This window comes from Amphiprion ocellaris, chromosome 1, assembly GCF_022539595.1.
Source record: "Amphiprion ocellaris isolate individual 3 ecotype Okinawa chromosome 1, ASM2253959v1, whole genome shotgun sequence".
In the NCBI taxonomy this organism is placed as follows: Eukaryota; Metazoa; Chordata; class Actinopteri; family Pomacentridae; genus Amphiprion; species Amphiprion ocellaris.
This window is the reverse complement of record NC_072766.1, coordinates 34,656,197-34,680,461: the sequence shown is the minus strand read 5'-3', so window position 1 is coordinate 34,680,461 and position 24,265 is coordinate 34,656,197. Positions and strand designations below refer to the sequence as shown.

General features: G+C 38.8%; 1 protein-coding gene across 2 annotated transcripts in view; it reads left to right on the top strand.

Annotated features, from left to right (window-relative positions):
* The window catches only part of LOC111574567 (USP6 N-terminal-like protein), a 45,277-nt gene that overhangs the window by 8,546 nt on the left and 12,466 nt on the right, over positions 1-24,265 (top strand). The window contains exons 4-10 of one of the 2 annotated variants that reach the window (XM_023279247.3): positions 4,243-4,316; positions 4,513-4,579; positions 15,319-15,404; positions 15,516-15,555; positions 15,640-15,720; positions 18,292-18,399; positions 19,561-19,670. In XM_023279247.3, the coding sequence (XP_023135015.2) occupies positions 4,309-4,316; positions 4,513-4,579; positions 15,319-15,404; positions 15,516-15,555; positions 15,640-15,720; positions 18,292-18,399; positions 19,561-19,670 (500 nt within the window). In that variant the 5' untranslated portion in view covers positions 4,243-4,308. The remainder of the gene's footprint in view (positions 1-4,242; positions 4,317-4,512; positions 4,580-15,318; positions 15,405-15,515; positions 15,556-15,639; positions 15,721-18,291; positions 18,400-19,560; positions 19,671-24,265) is intronic. The other variant, XM_023279257.3, reaches the window with a different exon arrangement.

Below are 24,265 nucleotides of genomic sequence, written 5' to 3'. Positions count from 1 at the left end.
TTGAAAATTTGCAAAACCTTCAGGAACAAAATTCCAATAATTCCTTAAAAGTTTCCCTTAAAAGCTTTATTTTTAAAAAAAAAATCCCCCAAATTTGGCAAGAAAATTCTTGTAAATATTTTCAAAAAAATGAGTAAAAATCTTCCAAAGAAATCCTAAAAATATCTAAAGAGATTCCATATATATCAGCAAAACTTCTAATATTTTCTTTAGGAACATTCAAAAAAAAATCAACCAAAATCCAGCGAATTTCGCTGGATTTTGGTAAATTTTTTTCTGAATGATCTTAAAGAAACTTTTTTTTTTTTAACATTTCTTTTTTTCCACCAAAAAAATGTTTAAAAAATTCCCCAAAATGTTGAAAATGTGGAAATTTCCACTATGAAAATGTGTTTTTTTCCACATTTTCAAACTTTAAAACGGGCCAATTTGACCCGCAGGACAACATGAGGGTGAAACAGCTGATTTAGACAATTGGAAAACACTGACGAGCAAACGCAACGCTTCTGCTGAAAACAAACCTTTAGCTCTTTTTGTAAGATCAGTATTGATGTTACTCTTTTTTGGTGGTTGCGACCAGCATGAAACTGAAGCCATGTATTGCATGTGCATTTGTTTTTTTATCAACCCAATAGAGCTATAAATTTTTTAGGACACTTCGTACAATATGAGGCTCTTTTCAATAAATCAAACAGATTTTAAGTTGCTCCAGCTAATTCAAACACAATCCACATGTAACTTAATGATTCTTTGCATCTTGGGCTGCTGATGTTTTTGTTTTTTTGCCATGTTAAGGCTGATGGAAGTCTTGTACAAGCTTCTGGCAGGTGTTTTGAGAATGACTGGTTAAAAACGCTCTGAGAAGATTGAACAGTTGACGCCTCTTCGCTGATTTCTGATGCTCCTGTTGCTCTTTTTTGTTGAATTCTCACGTTTGTTATCTTTGTATAGCAAGGCAGCACTCTATGCAAAGTCAGCAAACAGCATCACAGGAATCCAAAATACTTCCACACACATCCAGCTGGTGTAGTTTCACTCCACGACACCCTACTGATCAATGAATCAATAAGGCAACAGCAGGTCGAGCAAGACCACAATGCATACTACTTTAAGTGGTCTAAAGCTTATTCAGTATGAATTTCAACAAATAAGTTATGAATTAAGATAAAATCTCAGAACTGACACTGGAGTTGTCATTAGAGTCTGAAGCTCAGGGATGCACTGTGTTTTTTCGCAGCCAAATTTTGCTTATCAGTGTTCCTTTCCCCCTGAATACCAACCAGCTGCTGATTATTTTTCACATTTTTTACTCACCGTGGGATTATTTTCACTGCAGTATAAAGACCTGCACCACATTTTTCTGCGTGCCCACAGCTGTTACCAATACTTGAAATAAGGTAATTCTTTATACTAAAGATATATTCCTATTTATAATTTTACATAATCTACAAACTATATGTTTTTCACGCTACTCTTCACATTAACTCTAGCCGAGCCACGCTGCATTTATTTTATTGATCAAATATGTTGTATTTTACTCTCATTCACTTTCATCATCTCCTCTCTGCTCTGTGTATAAACAAAGCCTGTGGTTCCCCTGAAAACTCCTTGATTTTTTGTCAAATTGCTGTTGGTTACAGATGAGTCCGTCTCATCTTCTAAGTCGTGTCATGCAGTGCAGATTTTTTTATTATTTTTTACAGCATGTAGTTTGTGCAAGTGGTTTATTTGTGGTGAATTTCTGAATGAAATATGAAGAATCTAACATTTTTCCTGATGGAATTGTGCATCATACATGATAAGTTATGTCTTTTCAGTTGAGTTAAGAAGTGCAGAATTTTTAGTTTTTTCACTAAATCTGATTACTACAAACGGTCTATTTTTGTTGAATTTCTGAATGCAAATTTAAGCTTATATTTAATTATTTTTCCTGCCTGAACTGTGGGTCACACGTTATACATTCATAGATTTTTGGAAGGTGAAAGTGTGATGATTTTTACAGTTTCTGGCTTTGATAAATGGTGTAATTTAAGATATTTTTTAAAGAACACATGCTTTCAGACCTCCTGGTGGCTTTTGGGGTTCGGAGGGTTAAACCAACAAGGGAACCGTCTATGTCTTTATGAAACCACGCTCCTGCACTTACTGTCTAAAGATCCTCACAGTTCTTTGTTCTTCTTTGTTCCTGCTTCGAGAATTGCAGACTTTCGCTGCATAATCCGTCCTATTCCAGATGGTTTGCGTGTCCTGTAGCGTGTCCAGATTACCACGGCGGCTCCTGTCATTGGTGCAGATCCGTGCAGAGGATCCAGATTAAGCAGGATTAAGACCCTCGCCGCTTTGTTCGGGGATGATTTGGCAGAAAGCCTCCGGCTCCAGCTGGGATTCTGCTCATTGTTGTCAAAGACACACAAGTGGCTCAGATATCATATCATATCATATCCAGCATGCCATACAAAGCCAGGCCATACTGGTAATTGTACTGCATTGTGTTTGCTATATTGTTAGCCCCGAGCTAGTGGGAAGCTCAGTGCTGGAGCTGCATTTATTAATCCGTCAACCAGCTGTTTTGATAATGAATTAATTGGTTGGAGTAAGAAAAACATCTAAATTCTCCAAATGCAGCTTTGTAAATGTGAATATTTTCTGGTTTCTTTCCTGAATATCTTTGGGTTTTGTCATCTTGAGCTTTGGGAAACATATTTTTCATAATTTTCTTTCACCATTTTATAAACCTAACAACTATGGTCAGACAATTTCGTGGAGATATCTATTTGTGATTTTTCTTTTTCTGACAGATACTGAGATTGCAATTTGATTTGCTCTGATATTTTTTTTTAAAGTCAAGCCTTTATTTATTAGATTTTTTAATGGTGGAGCATTACCGCATGAGATACCATCAAAATATTAGCTAATATATTTTAAAGCAAGAACGTTCAGATTTTAATTGCTTCCAATGTGTATTTATTTTTAGTAATTTTTAACATTGGTATAAAACAATCAAACACAGAACAATTACAATAAAACCTGTGAGTGTGTAATTTAAAATAATGCAATAATAAGAAGAGGATGAAGAAATAAAACCGATCTAATGAGAAAATAATCTGACTTTTCTGTAAACAATCTCTGTCAGGTCATTCATGACTCAGAAGCAGCATCTAAGTTTTGCACATCCTCCAATGAAGTTAATGAAAGTTAAAAAAAAAAAACCAAAAACTCAGTCAGACATGCTACATTATGTTTATCCCAAACTGTGTCATTTGTGATTTACCAGTTGCATAATTTAGATTTGAAATCGATTCATTTTTAGACTCTGCACAGTCATCAAATGCTCAATCAAAGGGAACTGTTAGATTTCTGGGATTTCTGTCAACAATATTGTACAGTCTTAACCTTAATATTAAAACCATACTGGTAAATGTGTGACATTTGTCTTATTTCTCTGTGAAAAAGCAATTTTGTTCTGCATTCTGCCTCTGTATTAGAGAAATATGCAAAAACTATTTATCATATTACACTCATCCATGTTGTGATTTTGATGATATTTCGATGAGTCGTTAAACACTATGAACAATTAATCGACTAATCGACAGAGGAATCAACCATGAAAATAATTATTCGTCGCAGCCCTGCTCATTACGAAGCAGGTCAGCTTAGCTAATGGCTAACCTCATCATTATGGGTCTCCACAGCAGCGACAGCAGTCATCAGTATTCAACTAGTGTCTGGTCTGTCAGTGCTGTTGTGAGGCAGATGTCATGTAGGAGGCTGTGGGTGGTGGGTTCAGGTACAGTCATGAGAACTCTGCAGTCCGACTCTTCTGCTTCCCACCTCTGAATGTCTGATAGTCAAACCTGCAGTTTGCTGCTTTCTCACAACCTGAATCCAAACTCTGAAATCAATAACAGTCTCAGATTTTATTGGTGTTGCTTTGGCTCAAACTGTTTTCCTGACCGAGTTTTTTGTTTTAGCAGAACTAAGGTTTAACCAGCTCAGTTTCTGTCTAATGCATTTTGCACAACTTAAATCCGATGCACACAAGGTAACGCCACCAGCTCTGCCTTTTCTCTGCGATGAAGTCATTACAAACCAAGTGTGCTTCAGCGTTTCCAGCTCATCCTGCTGGTTTGAAGGCAACAGTCGCCCACATCTATCAGCTGTGCTCTTTTTTTTGAGTCATCTTCACTTGTTGTTGTTTTCCAGCTCTTACAAATCTTGCTTTCCTTTTTTTTGTCCCTGCAGATATTGACATGAAGAAAGACATTGAGACTCTAATAGCAGAGGAACGGGCTGATATCATCTTGAAATATGCTACGGTGAGTTTGTGCTTCCAACACACAGAGCAGAGTGAGGACCATGTTTTCTCCAGTCCTGCATGCTATTTTTAGCCAGATCAAAAAGTAAAAATATGAACATTTGTTTTTCATTTGTGCTCCAGACGCACATTGTTGTGTAGCAGCTTCCAGATGCTCCCAGCGTGTCTCCATTACCTCTTGTGTTGTTCATGTGTAGGAGGACGAGGTCACACGCGCTTGATTTTGTGGTTAAAAGAAGCACGGAGAAGGATGTGAATTCCAACGTGCGTTTTGTGTGCAGTGTGTTTCTGCATGCGTGGAGGACAATAAGTGTGTGTGGGTGGATGTGAGTGTTCTGCCAGAGTGCATTAATAACACGTTGTGTAATAATATGTTTGTGGTTTGAGGTGATCGGAGAAATGATGACCGCAAATGTGACTGAAACTAACAATAAAACCAGGCATGAAAAACATACAAGTAAACTAACAGACCTCAGCTGATGGAAGTAAATGGAGATGATGCAGTGTCTCCTTTGTTTTTAGTTTACTGTTGAGTCTTGAATGGGCCAAGAAGTAGCGAAAGCATCTTCCTGCTTTCTGACACTAACACTGGTTATCTTAAAAGCTTGACTGCATGTTAAAATGCATCAGTTTTGTTGAAATTGGAGTGATGGGATGTGAGGATTTAGGTGACCAGCGAGCAGTTGAGTCGTCAAGTCAGTTATCATTGTGGAGTAAAGCAGTGTTTCTCAACTGGTGGGTCGCGACCCAAAAGTGGGTCGCGGGGCCGTTTTTGGTGGGTCGCGAGCCTTTTTCTAAAAAGAGAGAAAAATAAAGATAATCCAATTTAGTGGCGAGTCATTGTAGTTCCCCTCCGCACCCGCAGGGGGTCGTCGTGTCAGCAGCGACCGGTGAGGACACTCGTATTACTGTAGAAGAAACTGCATGTTTTCATAGCAACAGCAGCATGGCTAAACGCAAGTACGACAGCGAGTACATTAAATATGGATTTTCCTACATCGAAGACAAAGGAGTCCAAAAGCACGTATCTGAATAAACTTTTCGAGCGGTTTAGCGACTACTTTCCCGATAAACAACCCGAGGACGACTGGGTGCGCGACCCGTTTGGAATAAACATGGAAAGCATCACGTTGCCTAGCAGCGATGAATGTCAGCTGGTGGAGCTATCATGTGACCGCACTCTCAGAAAGAAATTCACAGAGGTAAGCCTTTCCCAGTTCTGGTGCAACGATGTGATGAGAGAGTATCCCTCCATTGCTAGTCGAGCTGTAAAAATCCTCCTACCATTCAGCACCACATACCTCTGTGAATGTGGCTTCTCAGCTCTTGTTCAGCTGAAAACAAAATACCGAAATAAACTGAACATTGAGCATGACCTCAGAGTTGCTTTATCATGCATACAGCCAGATTTTGAGACTCTTGTAAAGGCCAAAAAGCATCCTCAGCTAAGCCATTAGAACTTCATGTAGTTCTGCAGTACTTTTATTGTGACTTGTGACTTTTGTTTATTTGTAAGTGCTTAAAAACACACATTTATTTCAATATTGCACACTATTTTTTTCCCCAAATATTGGCTTTCAAATATAGTTAAGCCCTTTGAAAAATGTTTTATTGTGTTTACATTTTGAGACTGATCAGAACATTAAGCATTTCTTCACTTTAATAATTTGTTGAATGCTCTTCATCAGTTTTCATGTTTTGGACTCTTTTGCACATATTTCTATACATAGTTTCTCCAGCTACAACAGCAATGTTGCAGACTTGTGCAGTATTATGAGAAGCTACTGGTTTTGTTGAATTGCACTTTTTTTGTAGAAAAAAAATGCACTTTTATATATCCTGAGAACTACTTGAGGCTATCGTTCTACTTGTTTCAAAGTCCTCAGTACTTGAATTAGTATTGCTGCTTGATTTTGAGTTGTTGTGAAGTACTTGAGTTCAGGTTTAAAAGTTTTGTCTTCGAACGCTCAATCAATAAATTGTTGATTTTTGGAGAAATATTGTTTGGGTCACGACTTGTCATTTCAGTTTTATGGTGGGTCCCAGGCCCAGACCAGTTGAGAACCACTGGAGTAAAGGACAGTTCATGGTTTAAAGGTTGTAATCTCCTCTTGCATGTCTGCGAGAAGAGTAAACTGGATGCTAGTTTTGTGCTCAGTTTGTGTTTTATATTTGTATTGATATTCCACCATGGCCCACTTGTTCTAATTAATTCGGCCACAGTACACTGAGTTCACTCTACTTGCAGCCTTATTAGCGTAAATGAATTCTAAATCAACATAAAAAGTAATATTTGCAGCATTTTATATCATTTTAACCTGTTGAGAACAGATTCTGAGTAGACCACCTGCACATACTCATTCGGTTTCTGAAAATGCAACTATATCAACTGGTGATTTCAGCAAAAAAAACTACTGAAAACAGACAAGCTAGCTGTTGTTTTTAGATGATCTGTTGTGTTGGTTGTTGAGCTGTGATATACAAACTGCTGTTTGAAAAGTCTACACTGACTTTTTGTCCATCTGTTCGAACAAAATGCTGCCCCGATGATGACGTCTTCAACACGGTGTCAGTTGGTTTGGGGCCGACTGAGTAGATGTTCAGTAAACATTAGATAAGTTAGACCCAGCATTCGTTTGGGCTTGTTCACAGTTGTGAAAAGATGAGAATGTTCACGGGTAGTCTGTTCCTCCTGCTGCCAAAAATAATAGAATAATATCTGGATGTAGAGATTTGGTGAAAGTAACACCAGTATTTGTCCGACCAATCAGAATTTCATTTAATGAGAGCATATCTACCAACACTCATGTAAAGTGGTCTCACACTGCTGACATGGTGGTTTGCACCATTGCCTTGAAGCTAGAAGATCCCCGGCCTGGGCCTGGGATCTTTCTCCATGGAGTTTGCATGTTCTCCCTGTGTAATGCGTAGGTTTTCTCTGGGCTTCCTCCCACAGTCCAAAAACATGCTGAGGTTAATTGGTATTTCTAAATTGTCCGTAGGTGTGAATGTGAGTGTGATTGTTTGTCTCAGTGGGTAGCCCTGTGATAGACTGGTGACCTGTATCCTGCCTTCACCCTAAGTCAGCTGGGATAGACTCCAGCCCCCCGCAACCCTAATGAGGATTAAGCGCTGTATAGATAATGGATGGATGGATGGATGGATGGATGGATGGATGGATGGATGGATGGATGGATGGTTTCACAGTCTTTTTCTTGTTGCCCAGACAGACACAAAAAACAAACAGCTGCACTAACCGTGGAGAGGTCCAACCATGCTTTTGAGTGTTCGTCTGTGGAACATATCTGTATATGCGTACGCTCTGTTGTAGTATGAACCGAAGTATATACAAATCTTCTGTTTTGAATCTGTGTTGTGAAACAAGGGGTGCTAACTTAAGCCTTTATTATACTCTCCTTGTGTCACACTGACAGCTGTGACTTCACGGATGTGTAGTTGTTGTTATTACTCTACTTTCTAGTTCACTTAGAATACTTTGTTTCGTACATGGGCAGTAGATTGATGTCTACGTAAACTGCTACTGAGCAGGCTCACTCTTGCCCTTTCTAATGTAATCACTACATGACATCCACAGAGGAGTCTGCAAGGACACTTAACTTGTGCAGAACATAAAATTAACGTTATATGGACCCAAGCAACCCGAGTGTACATGTGGAAAGTATAACACTGGCCTTATCCTTCGAATCCTCTGTCTTCTTCCATTTACTTAAATGCATCTTGAGGAAACAGGAGGGTTCAGAAAGAGCTTGGACCAAAGAGACACTGAAAAATCCAGCGCAAAAGTCTTTTATCAAGTGACGTGACGTTTAACTGCTGCACCTCCATGGTTGTTGGTTTGATTTGACAGGTGATACGACTATGCAGCACGTTACTGGTGTCACTTAAAATTGATGCCGTGGAACAAAAGATCTCTCATTTGGCAGCTTCGGCTTTGTGCCTCATCCTGCACGTTAACATCATGAAAAGCACCAGATGAGCCTGAAGGCAGCGCTCTTTACAAATTGATCCTTTACTATTCACAGTGAAGATGCCAAAATACTCCCACACGCTGCTTCTCAGATGCTGCGGTGTTGTGATTATTTGGTTTTGCTTTGCTTTGTGGTGTCTTCATCCATTTATAATGATTAGCTTAGTTGGCTGTGAGGTCAGTAGGGCAGCAGGACGTCAAGCTGAGGATGCTGTCTGCTGGATGACAGTGCAAAATGCCTCAAACTGTCTGATGCATTAATAAACTTTATATTTTGAATTTGAACAGGCTATTACAATTAAAATACAGTCCAAACATGTTCTGATGGAGCCAGTAGAACCACAATTCCTGGCACTAAACACTCCATTGACAACATGATAGCACATAATGGACAAAGACTCACGTGGAGAACGTGGACCTAAACATCTTCCAGGTGCACAAAGCTCATGTAAACTGGCAGGAAAAGTAAAAAAAGATGATGTACACATATATCAGCACAATATTTACAGACCAAAAAAGCTGCATTTCAGGTGTTTTTGTGCAGATATTTCAGATGATTCATTACTGCAATTAGTATCGGGGTAGTTTTTTTGCTGCTGTTGCATTTTTACTCACTGTGGGCTTTTATACAGTTTACCACAGCGTTAATGCCCTAAATAAAAGGCAAAGGTAAAAGATGAACTTCTTTAGTTGTTTTGCAAAAAAATTAAAAGACTTGAACCAATACGTACAACTTTCTGAGTGCCTACAGGTGTTACCAGTGCTAGGGGAGAAATGGTGGCTCTACATGATATTTTACCGTTTATATGTTTACACCATTTGCAGACGAGATATTTTTTTTTCCCAGTACTCTGCACATCAACTCAATATTTTGATATTTCACTATGTTGAATATATCTTCTGATAGCTGTCGGCACAAAATATACGAGCAAAACCAATGCGTTCCAGGTGTTTTTGTGCAAATATTTAAGCTGAACACGAAAAGATTCAAGAGCCAAGAGTTTCATTTGCAGCATGCTCATGCGGTATGGGCAGTGCAATGCAAAGTGACTGTTCCATAAGGCTGTGCAATACCAGGACAGGATAAAAACATTCCTTAAAAATAGAAGAAGTCATAAATAATGAGTAGTAGGGAGATTGTGTGACTAAAATGCAGTCTACATTGTGCAAGAGATGTTGTCATGTGTGTGTGTTTGTATGCATACATCTATAAGTATGGAAAATGAGGATACAGCAGCAGCTTATTGTGTCAAACAGAAACAAATATTTAATTCAGTTTTAAAATAAAAGCCACATTTAGTGTCTCTCCAAGCTGTCTGCATCTTTGCTCGAGCAACAAGCAGCTTCCCTGGTTTCAGTGGTGAATGTGCCGATGCAGAGCTGAGCTGGTGGCGGGCAAAGAGACGGTGGTAGCCAGAGGTTAAATTTAGCTCAGCAGCTCTGAGCAGAGGGGCGACGGGGTGGCGGTGGAGGGGTTTGCTCTGTCTAGCCATAGCAACAACCGTGACACGCTGTGCGGCAATTGACTTGACACCGACCTCCGGGGACTGGCTGAGCTCCCGGTCATCGAGATTTCTGTGTATGGATGCTGGTTTCCGGCCACATGTACAACACAGTGCAGAGCAGAGGAGCAGGGCTGAAAAGAGATTGATCCCACACCACAGCTGTTTATTCCCAGGAGGACTCTGGGTAAAAGCCTGCCATAGATATGTGCAGGGTTATGTCTTTCAGATGGGTTTCACAGAGACTGAACTGACCTTGTTTCACCTGTATTCTCCTGACTCATGTAACTCTTCTGTTGCTGCAGCAGGTTGCTGCTTTTCACAGACTTAGACTGTTTTTTTTTTTTTTAAAAACAAAGCTGGTAGCTTCCTTAGCATGTAATATTTCATTAAGCTAACAAGCCCTCTTTTTTCAAATCTCAACTTTATCTGTTAATAAAGCAGCTCTCATTGTACATTTTGACATTGTGGACAGCTCCAGTCAAAATTCTCCAAATTCTAGAAAGAAAATGGATGAGACTGTTGACTTTTTAGGGTAAAATGACACTTTTCTGGCTGCATCCCAATGCAGAGGTTACATCTCTCAAAATCTGCTTCTCAAGAGCAAATATATCATGACAGTTACAGAAGGCCATCCCTTTCCAAATGCTAGAAGAAGCGTAGCTTTCTTTGGTGCGATTTTGCAGGATTCAGCTGGTGGATTTGTCTTAAAAGTCTGTTGTGGGCAACTTGTTTGCTCAGTGATGCATTCCGGCAATCATTTCTTGCTCCTGTCACATTTTATGGTCACTGTGCTCTCATTTTTCACTTCAATATAAAGTCCTGTACAACTTCTAGCAACTGTGTTTTTTCACACTGCTCTGGACCTCAACTTTGGAAAGATGTTTCGCCATGCTGAATGTATCTTCTACCAGCTTGCTAACAGCTTGTTCCTCTGTATGCAGTCTTTGACAAACGCTGCACTCATTCTATTGATTTAGTATGTTTTATTTTCCTCTCAGCCTCTCTTGTCATCTCCTCTCTGCTCTGTGTGAACACTGCCTGCTGTTCACCTGAAAACTCCCTGAATCTTTGTCACGTTACTGTTGGTCACAGCTGAGTCACTCATCACTTCTTGGTTGTGTTTATGAGCTCAGATTTTTTTTTTTTTGTAATTTACAGGATTTGGTCAAAGCAAATTTTTGGCAAATTTTTTGAATGAATCATGTGGCATGAAGTGATTTTGATGAAATATCACAATTTTAAGCTTATTTTGGGCTATTTTTCTTCTTTAGATACTCTCAAATACCATCAGAAAGTTTAGTTATGTAAGTTAGTTTGGTGATTTTGTGTATGTTAAAGTCAAATTGAAGGTAAATTCACAGTATAACCACTTTAGTTTCTGGTTGTGCTGGTATTTTTTTTTTCTCATGATGCTCTGCTGGATCTTCCATTTCTTTTTCTTGACCTTTTGTGTCGGAAAAGTTCATCTGAAATAAAAGCACTAGTCTGAAATTGCAGCTGTAGGTGTCTTGCGTAATTGTATTGACGACCATACCTTACACTTTTCTCCGTCGTGTTAGCATTCGATGTATTTGTCCAGTCTTTGATGTTGTCAATATATGTCATTCGCTGGCGTCCTTTTGCTTTCTTCCCTTCTATTTTGCCTGTTATTGCAAGGTCACATGTCCGAGAAATGTAATTTTTCTGGATTTGATGGTTGCCAGCATTGTTCTTTTCGCATTTGCTCTTGTAAGCATGTCTTCAGTGGTGACTCTTTCTACCCACGATATCTTTAGCATTCTTCGTAGGAACCACACTTCTGTTGTATGGAGTCTCTTCTATATATTGTTTGATATGTCCAGGTTTCGCATCCATGTAGCAAGACTGACTAGATGTAGCATCTGAGGATTCTTAGTTCTGTTGGCATGCTGATGTATGTATTCATGAAGATGGTCTTTTTCTTGTTCAAAGCATCTTTGGCTATGGCAATACACCTCTTGATCTCCTGGTCTGATCTGCCATCTGATGTTAGCTTGCTGCCGAGGTAGCTGAAATTCTCGGTCTGTTTGATATTGTCTCCTTTTGCTGTTATCTTACATACAGGCGGCTCTTTTTTCTAAGATACAGTCAACGTGAACGTTTGTGTTCATGGATTAACCCAGTCTTTCACTTTCGACAATTAAATTATCCAAAAAGATTTTGGAGTTCTAAAATCTTTTGCAATGAAGCACCGAAGCTCACAAATGCTTAATATTTAAATATCTAAACACATAAGGGTAACTTTAAATTAAATTGGCTTCATTTTGAACCAGTTTCGACCTTGGAAGTAGCGGTGTGATGGACAGTTCTCATCACTAGATACGTCTCACATGACACATCTTGCCACATGACTACTTAACATAACCCCATCCACTGAGGAAGGAGGACACCAGATTTGTCTGAAAGCTTCAGAAAAGTGAAGGGATGAACGATGATGGAGCTGCAGAGCTTCTTGTTATTTGACACCCAGCGCAGATGCGTCACACACAAAGTGAGCGATGTGGCTGGATGTGATTAAACTGAGTCGACACATGTCAGTGTTGTGAAATAAAACAGTTGTGAATCCTGATGATCATAGCTCTTGATGCTCACTTCATCAGAGCGATGCTGTTGCACTTCAGGCGCTGTGATGTCTTTAATCTGATTCACTACTGGACAGTTTGTGACTCTCTTGTTTGATACCAGGAAAGTGTTGAGGTTTGACACTAAGCATTCAGTCCAGAGAATCATCCAATCCCACTCGTTTTCTTCTACACTTTATATCTGAGTCATTCATTTTACTACTCCTGCATTCAGTTGTAGTAAATCAGGTTTAAATACGAGCAGTTCAGATTCTGTCGCCTCTCCTGGCTCTGATGTCTCTACTGTAACACTCTGCCACTTCCAAACACCCTCAGTGAGGAAGTATTTTTAGTCCTCTCACTTTCATGACGCTGACATCGCTCGCGGTGCCTCCGGGCCTCAGAGTGCCGACTCAACCGCGATGAAGCTGCTGTGCACTTTGTGTGAGCTTACGCCGACCTTCTTCCCCCCTTTGCTGAGAGCAGGCGGCTGATTGGCTGCTTTCCAGACAGGCAGCCAACCAACCACGCAGCAGTGCTGTTATTCAGAGCGGAGTGAGAAGCCTCTCCACTAGGCTGTCTGAGGATTAGTTCCCTCTCTGTTATGTCAACACTGGGACCAGATTGTTGCTTAAATGGATTTTCCATGATAAAATCGTTGCTTCCAAACTTTGTGCTGGTTGAAGCAGATGCTGAACGCACAGTTTTACTGTAGAGTATGGCTTCCTGTTACAGCTTTTCTTGATTACATGACTGATTCAGATAATTGCGTTTGAAGCTTTTAGTACAAACTGTTATTACTGCGTTCACTTTGTGTGCACATGTGCACCTTTAGAGTTTAACCAGGGATTTCTGCCTTAACTTTGTCTATTGCTAAGGTGCACAGAAGCCAAAACTCCACCAATACCTGTAGTATGATAATGAACACCTTTATTTTCAGACCAACCTGTGTTTGCTTAGGATCTTGGTGCAAACCCCCCAAAAACTGAATGTCTTGATAATGAGCTGATCAAGACCATGTTTAACTGATTGGATACGCAAAAATCTAAGCTTGGTTCTTTGTTTATAGCCACTATCACACGTGTTGTACATTTGAGCAATTTATTTAATATGTGCACAGATATAAATTAATAACTGAGTAGTTGTTAATTGAAATTCAGCATACTTTTTATCAGTCATACGCCAGAATGGATGTCAAAGCCGCAACTACATGCTATGCTATATTTGATTCTGACTTCATGTGATGCTTGTGTGCTTACTCATTAAACCTCACAGAAGACTTTGTCATGGTGCCCATTTACTTCCACAATGCCTGTCTCCTCTGGTCGCTACAGTGATAAATAGTAACACTTAAAGTATGTATTATCTAGGAAAATGTTATCGGATTGGGACTTGGCAGATAATAAAAATAAAATAACTGATCAGATCAGGAGAAAGAAATAGTTTGGGACATCCCGACAAAACAAAACTTAAAACATTGCAAAATATGAAAGAATACCAGTTTTACAGATTGTGACTGAACAATTCAGTGTCTGTGCTTATAAAAACCAACACCTGATTTTAATTTGGTCATCATCCTCTTCAAAGTAGTTTCCATGTGCAGCAAAACACAGCTCCCAGTGCTTCAGCAACGCTTGTATTTCTCCCTGTTGTAGAAACATGTTGAGCAACCATCTGCGATGAGCACTGAACCTCCTAAACTGTGTCAAAACAACGACCCTGTAATTTGAATTTTATGTTGGGTAAGAGGAAGTAGTAACACATCAGGACATTACAACAAAACTCTGTGTTGACAGACTGAACCAGGGGGACGAATTCATGGTGCACAACCATGTTAATGTTGAAGAAAATAATGAGCATGCTCCTGGTTGCTCTTGACATTTTTCTTTCACCAAAACCTACTAATGGTCACAAAACTGCGTCAAACACAGATCCTACTGTTGATATTATGTGGTCTCCTCACCTATGTTGACAGGTACATGCAACACCAGTAGTCTCAGAACTTTTTGATTGCACCACTTATATATGCCCAGTGGAGCACCTGTAATTACACTACCCTTCAAAAGTTTGGGGTCACTTAAAAATGTCCTTATTTTTCAAAGAAAAACTTTTTTTTTCAGTGAAAATAACATTAAGTGAATCAGAAATCCAGTCTAGACATTGTTTATGTGGTAAATGACTATTCTAGCTGGAAATGACTGATTTTTAATGGAATATCTCTATAGGGGTACAGAGGAACATTTCTAGCAACCATCACTCCTGTGTTCTAATGCTACATTGTGTTAGCTAATGGTGTTGAAGGGCTAATTGATGATTAGAAAACCCTGTGCAGTTATGCTAGCACATGAATAAAAGTGTGAATTTTCATGGAAAACATGAATTGGTGACCTCAAACTTTTGAACGGTAGTGTATATGGAGATATATATATATATATATATATATATATATATATATATATATATACATACATACATACATACATACATACATACATACATACATACATACATACATACATACATACATACATACATACATACATACATATATATATATATATATATATGGATATGTAATAATGTGGCTTTAAGTAGTGCATGTGCCCCGTAGTGAACAATTACTGACAACATATTTGGTCCTTAAGCAGAAAAAGTGCTTCTAAGGAGAAATACTGAAGCCCAACCCAAATCTTGCTTATATAATAGGGGTGGGAGTCTTTGGTAGTCTTATGATTTGTTCCCGATTCTTGGCATCCTCCTCTAGTACATTAATAACTCCTTGACAAAAATGTAAATAAAATACCCCTCACGTATCTCATCTCTGTTGCGTTAGTGTTTGTGATGGTGCAGAATAATACAGCATGTTGCATCGTGGCTGCATTTCTCTTTGTCTCCATGAAACTCAGTTTGTGTGTGTTTTTGTGTTTCCAGGGCAGGCAGGGCGGGGTGGAGATTGACCCCTGGGAAGATGCTGACTACAGCATCTACAAAGTCATCGACCGCTTCGGCTTCATGCAGTAAGTGTTTGTGTTCGCTCATGTTTTGTCACACTAGCTTCCTGCCAGCTGGTGAAGTCGTGCTGTGGTCAGTTTGTGTCCTGATGGTTTGTTTTTCCTCATGATCTCCAGCGAGGACGAGCTGCCGGCCCCGACTGCACATGAAGAGAAGGTAAGGAGTAAAACGGCTCATAGCTGTGGACCAAACTGTTGTTGTAGTCATGTTTTTGTTCACCAGCTTCTGTAACTCTGACAGCGGAAGCAGCAGGAGATAGAGCGAGCAGAGAAATGGCTGAAGATGGTGAAGAAGTGGGACAAATACAAGAACAGTGACAGGGTGAGTAACAGCTCGCACAAGAGGCCAAGTGGAGATTGAAAACAGATTTTTTTAATAAATTACTTCACTGCTGGAGAGTTCACATAATTGCTGACAAGTATGTCAGATGGGCGCTGGTTTCTGTGTGGTCAGTGTAACACAGAATGAGTCACAGCAGCTGTTAGTGTGGAGTCCTGTAACATTGTACCAAAGTGAAAGCTGAATTCCTGAACACTCAATCATCCTGAATAACTCTGGATCAAAGCTAAAACATGAGTCAAACTAGGAGAGGCCAAACCTCCGCCTCAAACTGCAGCACACTCAGAAACACTCATTCTGCACTTCTACCCAGTTAATAACTCCTTAGTGGGGCTTTCCCTCGTCCTTTGGCTGCAGATCTTTCCATCTTAATCTTGCTCTTATCGGTGCTTGTTATCTTAGTGATTATATCTTTTTACGCACTTCTAGCCAGAATACTGCCACGTGAAACAGGTTGATTAGTGTAGCTTTAAGCGAATATATAAATTTAATCTTTGTTTTTTGATGCTCTACAGTCTGTTTGATGGAAAAACAAAGATGAAGCAGAAATTCAGCACACTTTTGTTCACCTGAGGACATAAAGTAGCAGCAAATTTCCAGCCGGGTTCTGGATTGGTTTCTTTCGCAATGAAAATGTTTTTGTACCGACACACTTGTCATTAAAGGAGAATTCTGGTTTATTTCAACCTGCGGTATTTCGCATTAATGTGACTTCTGTGGGTGTAAGTGCCTTGCAGACATTACACTCTTCATTGTAGAAAAACTGTTTTGCAGGGGGACAAGTCCTTCAGCTTTCCAAGAAAAGCTGATTTCTACATGATTTTAAATGTTTGTTTTCAGTCTGACTGAAAGGAAACACACAAATTAGCTGTCTGGAACTGACATTATGCTAACTGTGCGAGCTTTTTTTCACTGATTGCATTGAATAATCAGTGATATTTGGTTGCTTTTCAAAAAAACTACCATGATTCTCTAACCAGATAAAGTGAGCCATACACATACTTTCATTGAGAAAGGTTCTGTATTACTGGTTCAACCCAGTCTAACGAAAAATGTGCCATACCTGTGTTGGTCCACAGTGCAAAATGTTTTATTTTCACACAAAAAAATGATTAGATGTTTTAATTTTATAGAGTCTGTTATTGGGTTTGTCACATTAGCCATGCAAAAAACAATAGGAAGGTTTGTGTTTAGCATTTGCACCTTAAACTGCAACCACAATCAAATTCAGAAAATTTTGGTGTCTAAACTTAATACAGTAGTTTTGTAGTGTAAACAAAAGCACTGAAACCAGCAACAGAAAAGCCACGAGTGAGAACACCAGTTTTTTTTTGCATGAAAATCAACCCTCCAGCCTCTTTACAGACTTTGTTGCTCTTGGTTATGCATAAAGTGAAAGAAACTCACAAGTCACATGATGTAAATGCAAGCCTGTAGAAAAGAAAGGCCAAAAATGCAGGCATCTCACAGTTTTGTTACTTTTGGTGCCAATGTAGCACCATTTTGGTGTAAGACTGCTTTGTTTAGTTAGTAGCACCAATCCATAACTTGTGTCGACTCGAGGCACTTCACGTCGTAAAGCAAAAACCCTTTACAGAGAAACTCAAGTTTCATTTCCAACCACTTAGCAGCATACAGTGCCTTTACAAAGTACTCAGCACCTTTTTCCCCCCTTTTATTGCTATTCAACATTAAATCATACACAATTTAATTGATTTTTTTGACAAGAGTTACAAAAAAGGCTCTTTCATGTCAAAGTAATGTCAGTTAATTAAGAATCAAAATTCTAAAATGAGTGATTGCATCTAATTCTACACAGGTGCATAGTTAGTGCTAAAAATGTCCTACGACCTGGAAGTCCTGGTTTAACTTCAGTTTTTGTAGTTATTGCAATACTGCTGCAAAAATGGGAGAAAAATTGTGACCAAAAGTAACGCAGATATCCAGACTGAAGTCAACTTAGTGAAATATCATCTTTTAAATTAGTGCATTTATAAAGAGACAAACCGACAGTATTCATCGCTATTGCAACTTCCATGCAGCCTAAAAAGTAAAGTTTAATGTTTTTTCAGATTGTAAATGCAGTGTTGCACCAATTATAAATTGAAGGTTTAACTAATTAACTGGCAATTTTGTGTATCCTCAGTCAAATTGATATTCTGTGATTAAAAACAGTGATGAATGAACTGTCTCCTGCACAGTGAGAACAGTCAGAGCTGCTCACATTACTTGGAATTCTTCTAGTTTTTAAAGTCTACATTTTCTCAGACCATGTTTCCAAGTGAAGCTGCCAAGATGTGCAGTTACATCGGAAGGTTTTAAACCCATTTCACCCTCACGAGTAAACAGAAATGCTGTTTTTATTCCCATCCGCTACTCGATCCACACATGTACAAACCTGCTTCACTGAATATGCTTTTTTCCTGTGAATGTTGTCGTAGGCGAACGGTAGGTGGGTAAACTTTCCAGTGACTCACACTTCACAGCGACGGCTCCTCTGAACCTTCTGGCTTTTTATTCTCTCAGTGTTTCTATGTTTCCCTCTGCTGTCAGATGGTGAAGCGGGTCTACAAGGGCATCCCCCTGCAGCTCCGAGGCCGGGCCTGGGCGCTGATGCTGGATGTGGAGAGGACCAAGAAGGAGAACGAGGGCAAATACGAGGTCTGCACTCATAATCCAGCTTTTAAATTTAGAAACAGTCCATCAGTTCATTTTATGTCCATGGTGTTCACAGGTAGTATTTCACTCCTGCTGTCAAACATAATGGTTTAGTCCAAGAAGGCTGTTAATGTTGAGCTTTAATGCCATTACGATTGTCCAGCCAATGAGAATTTGCCCAGGCAGGAACAAATCGACCAAACAATCATTCAATTTAAAGTAAAAATTTATGCAGAAACAATCTTTCAAAATGTTAAATTATCAATATTTAATTATCTTATATACTATAAAGAATATTTTTTCATGAAGCGCTGCATCAGTGTTGCTCATAATGTGTTTTGTATGAAAAATGTAAATGTGTAGTGTAAATCCAGTGAAAAGGAATGAGGAAAAAAGTATAATATTTTCTCTGAAATGTAGCAAAAGTACCCTGGAATGAAGATACTTGCAAACAAGTACCTCAAAAATATACTTAGGAGTAGTATTTCAGGCAATACACTAAGTTTGTTTCCAGTATTAGCTTTAAACTAACTGCAAAGTATATTTTTTCACCTCTAGGCTAGCAGCTTCTTTTGTTTCCAGTCTTTCTGTTAGCCTAAGCTAATGCTATGCTAACGTAAGCATGGCTAATGCTATTCGCCTTCATATTTACGTTTATGCACACTGACAACACATTAGCTTTAACTGTTAGCATTTAACGTTGACTTAGTGTATGGAATGATGAACCAAAATGCTAAGCTAACGTCATGTATGCCTGGATTTGTGTGATAATCCTGTCTGGCAGATGGAAACTTAAATCCTACATGTAAAGTCACACATATTCCTACCATCACAACACAAAACCAGATTAACAACACACACTTTAGAACAGACAGTAGCTCTTTAAAGTGGACACAAGTAGGAAAACAAGCAGAAAATCATGCTTTATGCACATTTTTGCAGCTTGCATTGTCTTTAAATTTAATAAAGTGTATTTTATTGCTGCTAAATTTCAGTTTCATCCGTTTTGCTACTCATTATCACTAAAATACTTTCAGTTATATCAAATTATTGTGTCACACAGGGCTTCATTTCTATATAAACTATGCCGTCATTTTCATTAACATCAACAGTTTTTGTTTTTTTTGCAAATATCTTCAACTATTTTCTCTGTTTTCCGCTCAGAAAATGAAGGAGCAGGCGAGGCTGTGCTCGTCTGAGATCAAACAGATCGACCTGGACATCAACAGAACCTTTCGGAACCACATCATGTTCATGGATCGCTTCGGGGTCAAGTAAGCTGGATTTTCCATCTGAATTTAATTTTCACCAGAGCAAAACTTTCTCCTCCCGGTAGCTTTTGTCAGAGGTTTAAGATTTACAACATGAATCAATACAACTGCACCAGATACAATAATAAAATATGTAAAGAACAAGTGGAATAAAAGAAAATACAATGTAAAACCGTAGACACAAAGCTAAAAGTGATGATAATAATGGTACTAAGAGTAAAGAAATAAAATAAATATGTAAACAAGAGGGGCTGCACAGTGGTGCAGTGGTTAGCACTTTCGCCTTGCAGCTAGAAGATCCCTGGTTCGCGTCCCGGCTTTCCCGGGATCTTTCTGCATGGAGTTTGCATGTTCTCCCTGTGCATGCGTGGGTTTTCTCCAGGTACTCCGGCTTCCTCCCACAGTCCAAAAATATGCTGAGGTTAATTGATCATTCTAAATTGCCCGTAGGTGTGAATGTGAGAGAGATTGTTTGTCTATATATGTAGCCCTGCGACAGACTGGTGACCTGTCTAGGGTGTCCCCTGCCTTCACCTGAGTCAGCTGGGATAGACTCCAGCCCCCCCCCCAATGACCCTAATGAGGATTAAGCGGTGTATAGATAATGGATGGATGTAAACAAGAAAAGCAATACTCTGCCAAGGCTGCTCAGTTGCTGTATCATTTCCAACAGCTGAAATCTTATGTACGGATACCGAATCACATGATCTAAATATGTAGCGGTCAGCGGGAAACACCCTCAGAATTTAATCAATTGTTCATTGTATCATTTCTGAAGGATAAGTCCTGATAAATCCGCAACGGTAGATTTGTAGTAGGATTGCAATCATGTGATCTTCAGCAGGCAGCTGACGTAGTGTTCACTTGTTGTCATAGTTACAGTGGCGCCGTGCCGCTATCTGGCAATGATACAGAAATCTTTAACAAATCCATGCATCCAGACTATAAGTGGCATCACTGTCAAAATCTAACCACGGGGTCTTTGTGTCATTTCCGACCTTCCCTGAAAATTTCTTACAAATCCGTTGGTCCATTTTTGAGTAATGTTGCTAACAGACAGACAGACAAACAAACCAACACCAATCGTCACATAACTCCGTTGAGGCTCCGCCTCCTTGGCGGAGTAATAAGTAAAGACTTATTTTCTGTTGTCATCACTTTAGTTGGAAATAGTAATAATAATAGTTGGCATTTTGAAATGTTTTTTGACTAAATATGCAGAATTTATAGCTTAAAAAACATTTATTCTGAAAGCACAGAGCTGCAACAGGAGATCCTTGATTAAAGCAGCAATATTGAAATCCTCAGAGCCTTATGAGGAATAAATGAACAAATGTCAGAGAGAAAACCTGAAGTCACACAAACTGAGGCATTTATAACAGCAGATTTTTGCACATTTTTCATGCTTGAATGTCCACATGCTGTTGGCTGTGTGGCGTGTTTTTGTGTTTTAGTACAGTAACTGTTACCAGAAGTGAGTTTTTTTTTTTTTGACACATTAAATCGGTTAAAAACACAAAACCCTGCAGCAGAGAGAGAGAGAGAGAGAGAGAGAGAGAGAGAGAGAGAGAGAGAGAGAGAGAGAGAGAGAGAGAGAGAGACCTGGTGGTGAACTTGGACTGAGTGTGAGAGAGGTGGGCAGACGGAGTTCTGCGAGGAACCCGATCCGGTAACGGAGTGATGTCACTGACAGTTTAATGGACCGCAGGCCTGTTGGGGAGCGGCAGTGGAAAACTTGGTCTGGGGCTGCAGAACGTTTCAATATTTAACAGCAGCTCTGCAGAAAACAAAGCTTTTTATGGAGACAAGAGCCGAGGAGGTGCTGCTGCACAGCTGGGTTCTGTCGGTTCTCCACGTTCTGCTCTGTGTTTATAATTTATTATGTGAGTTTTGTTTTGTTCTTTATGTTCTAGTTTCTCACTTCTTTCTTTTCTGTGTTGTCTGGTGTGTGTTCTGTTTCTCTGTACCCTTGGTTATTGTTTTACATGTTCTGTGTTTACTCCGCCAAGGAACGCGGTGGAGTTATGTGACGATCGCCGTTGGTTTGTCTGTCTGTCTGTCTGTTTGCAACATTGATCAAAAATGGACTAACAGATTTGGAAGAAATTTTCAGGGAAGGTCAGAAATGACACGAGGACCAAGTGGTTAGATTTTGGCAGAGATGCAGCTTATAGTCTTTATCCACAGATTTATTAAAGAGCGGTACAGCGTCACTGTAACTATGACAAGTGAACACTACATCAGCTGCCTGCTGATGATCACGATTGTGATCCTACTACAAATTGACCCATGCGGACTTATTGGGACTTATCCGTCTGAAAAGATACAAGGAACAGTTGATTAAATTGTGGGGGTGTTTCTGAGTCCCATCAATTCCCGCTGCCCGCTACATATTTAGGTCACGAGATTCGGTGTCCGTACATAACGTACACATGCAGAACACATGCCTGTGCTCAGCACAAGGTCATTTTGTTTGTGGGTACATCTACATTAAATGGACACATTCTATGTTGTCGTGATTTGTGATCATCAGTAATTAATCAACAAATGCTACATTTCTGACAATGCTATATGGGGGAATGAGCAGCCTTGGAGGAGTACTGCCCTCTGAGTGCTTTTCTTATTATTTGTAATCATTTATTGTCTTTTAAATGTTCTGTTTTGCTCTATATATTCTATTTTCTTAGTTCTTTGTGTCCTGCGTTCTCTGTTTTCTGTTCCTCTGTAAACTTTAAATTTTTTTTGCTCTGTTTATTGTTTGAAATCTGTTTTTTTGTGTGTTGATATTTTCATTTTTATTTCTCTGGGTTGTTTCTTTGTTCTACTTTTTACATTTTTTCCCATTTTTTTTCATCTTCCATGTTATTTTTCCTCCATTTTGTGTTCTGTTTCTTTTTTTGGTGTGCCATGTTTTCTGTTTTCTCCTTGTTTTGTGTTCTTTGTTGTATTTCTTTCTTTTTTGGGGTAAATTTTTGGGTATTATTTTTTATTTTCTGTGTTTGTATTCTGTGTTCTATATTTATTTATTCTCATTTAATTACTCTTTAGACTTTTTGTTTTGTTCTTTATGTTCTTTGTGTCCTGTGTTCTATTTTATGTTCTGTCATTTGTGTTTTATTTTCCCATTATGTTGTGTTCTCTGTGTGCTCTGAATTTTCTGTGTGCTCCATTTATGATTTGAATTCAATTTTCTGTTCTTTTTTCCCTCTGTTTTGCATGCTATCATCTTTGTTTTGTTTTTGACATGTTCTATTTTAGTTTTGTGTTTCTGGGTTCTGTTCTTGTCTTTTATTTTCAGTTTTATTCGTTGTCTAGGCTCTAGTTTCTCTTGTCTTTTGTGCTCTATTTTAATTATTAGCTGTGTTCCATGTGTTCTGTTTTCTGGGTTGTGTTCTTCGTTTGACTCTTTTGAGTTTTTTTAAATTCAGTTTTGTGTCTTACTGTCTGCTCCACATGTTTTCTTTCTGTGTTGTTCTTGTTTTGTATGAGTTTTATCTTCTTTGTTTAGTTTTTTTCTGCTTTGTTCTTTGTGTTCTGTTTTCTCTATTTTCTGTTCTATTTTCACTGTTTTGTTTTGTCTCTGTTGTGTTACGATTTGTGTTCTATTATTTTTAGTTTTTCGTGTTCTGTTTTTTCGTTCTTTGTACACAAAGCAGATTATTTGTTTCAGTTTAGTGTATTATTTTGTTTTTTGTGTTCTCTATGCTGTATTTTCTTTTTTCTTTTCTTTTTTCTGTTTTCTGTTCTGTTTTTGTTGTTTTGTGTTCTGTGTGTTGTTTTCTGTCTCTGTTGTGTTGTTATTTTCAGTTTTCTGGTGTTTATCAGCTATATGTGTTCTTTGTGTTAAATTTTCTCACCGTCTTGTGTTTTGCGTTCTGTTTCTTTCTGTTTTCTATTTTCTTCTTTATTGTTCTCTGTGTTCCATTTTCTGTTTGTTTGTGTTATTGTTTTTCTGTTTTGTGTTGTATGTGCTGTATGTTCTTCAGTCCGTTTTTGTTTTCTTCCAGCCATTGTTGTTTTTTCTGTTCTCTGTGTTGTGATTTCTGATTTGTGTTCTATGTTCTCTGTGTTCTACATATTATTCAGTATTCTTTGAACTCCGTAAGGCTTCTGTTTGTTTCCCCTGTCGCTGTGTCTTCTCTGATTTATCTTCTCCGTGTCTAGTTTGTGTTTTCATTGCTTCTCACAGAGTCGCTTACAGTTTGTCTTTTTGAAACACAGTCGATTAAAACTGGAACGTCTTTTTTGTCTGAAATTGTTCATTTACCACCGATCACTAAAGTTTACTAAACAGTCTTGTCTCCTTGTCTCCTCTTATGTCCTTCCTTGTTTCTTCTCCTTGTCTTCTTTCCTTGTTTCAGTTTTTCCTCTCCTCATTTCCTTCCTTGTTTTCTTTCCTTGTCTCCTCTCCTTGTTTTATGTCCTTATTTCCTATCCTTGTTTCCTCTGCTTATTTACTTCCTTGTTTCCTTTCTTGTCTCTTCTCCTTGTCTCCCTGCTTCCTTCCTTGTCTCCTCTCCTTGTTTCTTCCTTGTTTCCTTTCTTATTTCCTGTAATTGTTTCCTCTTCTTGTTTCCTTCCTTGTTTCTTCTCCTTGT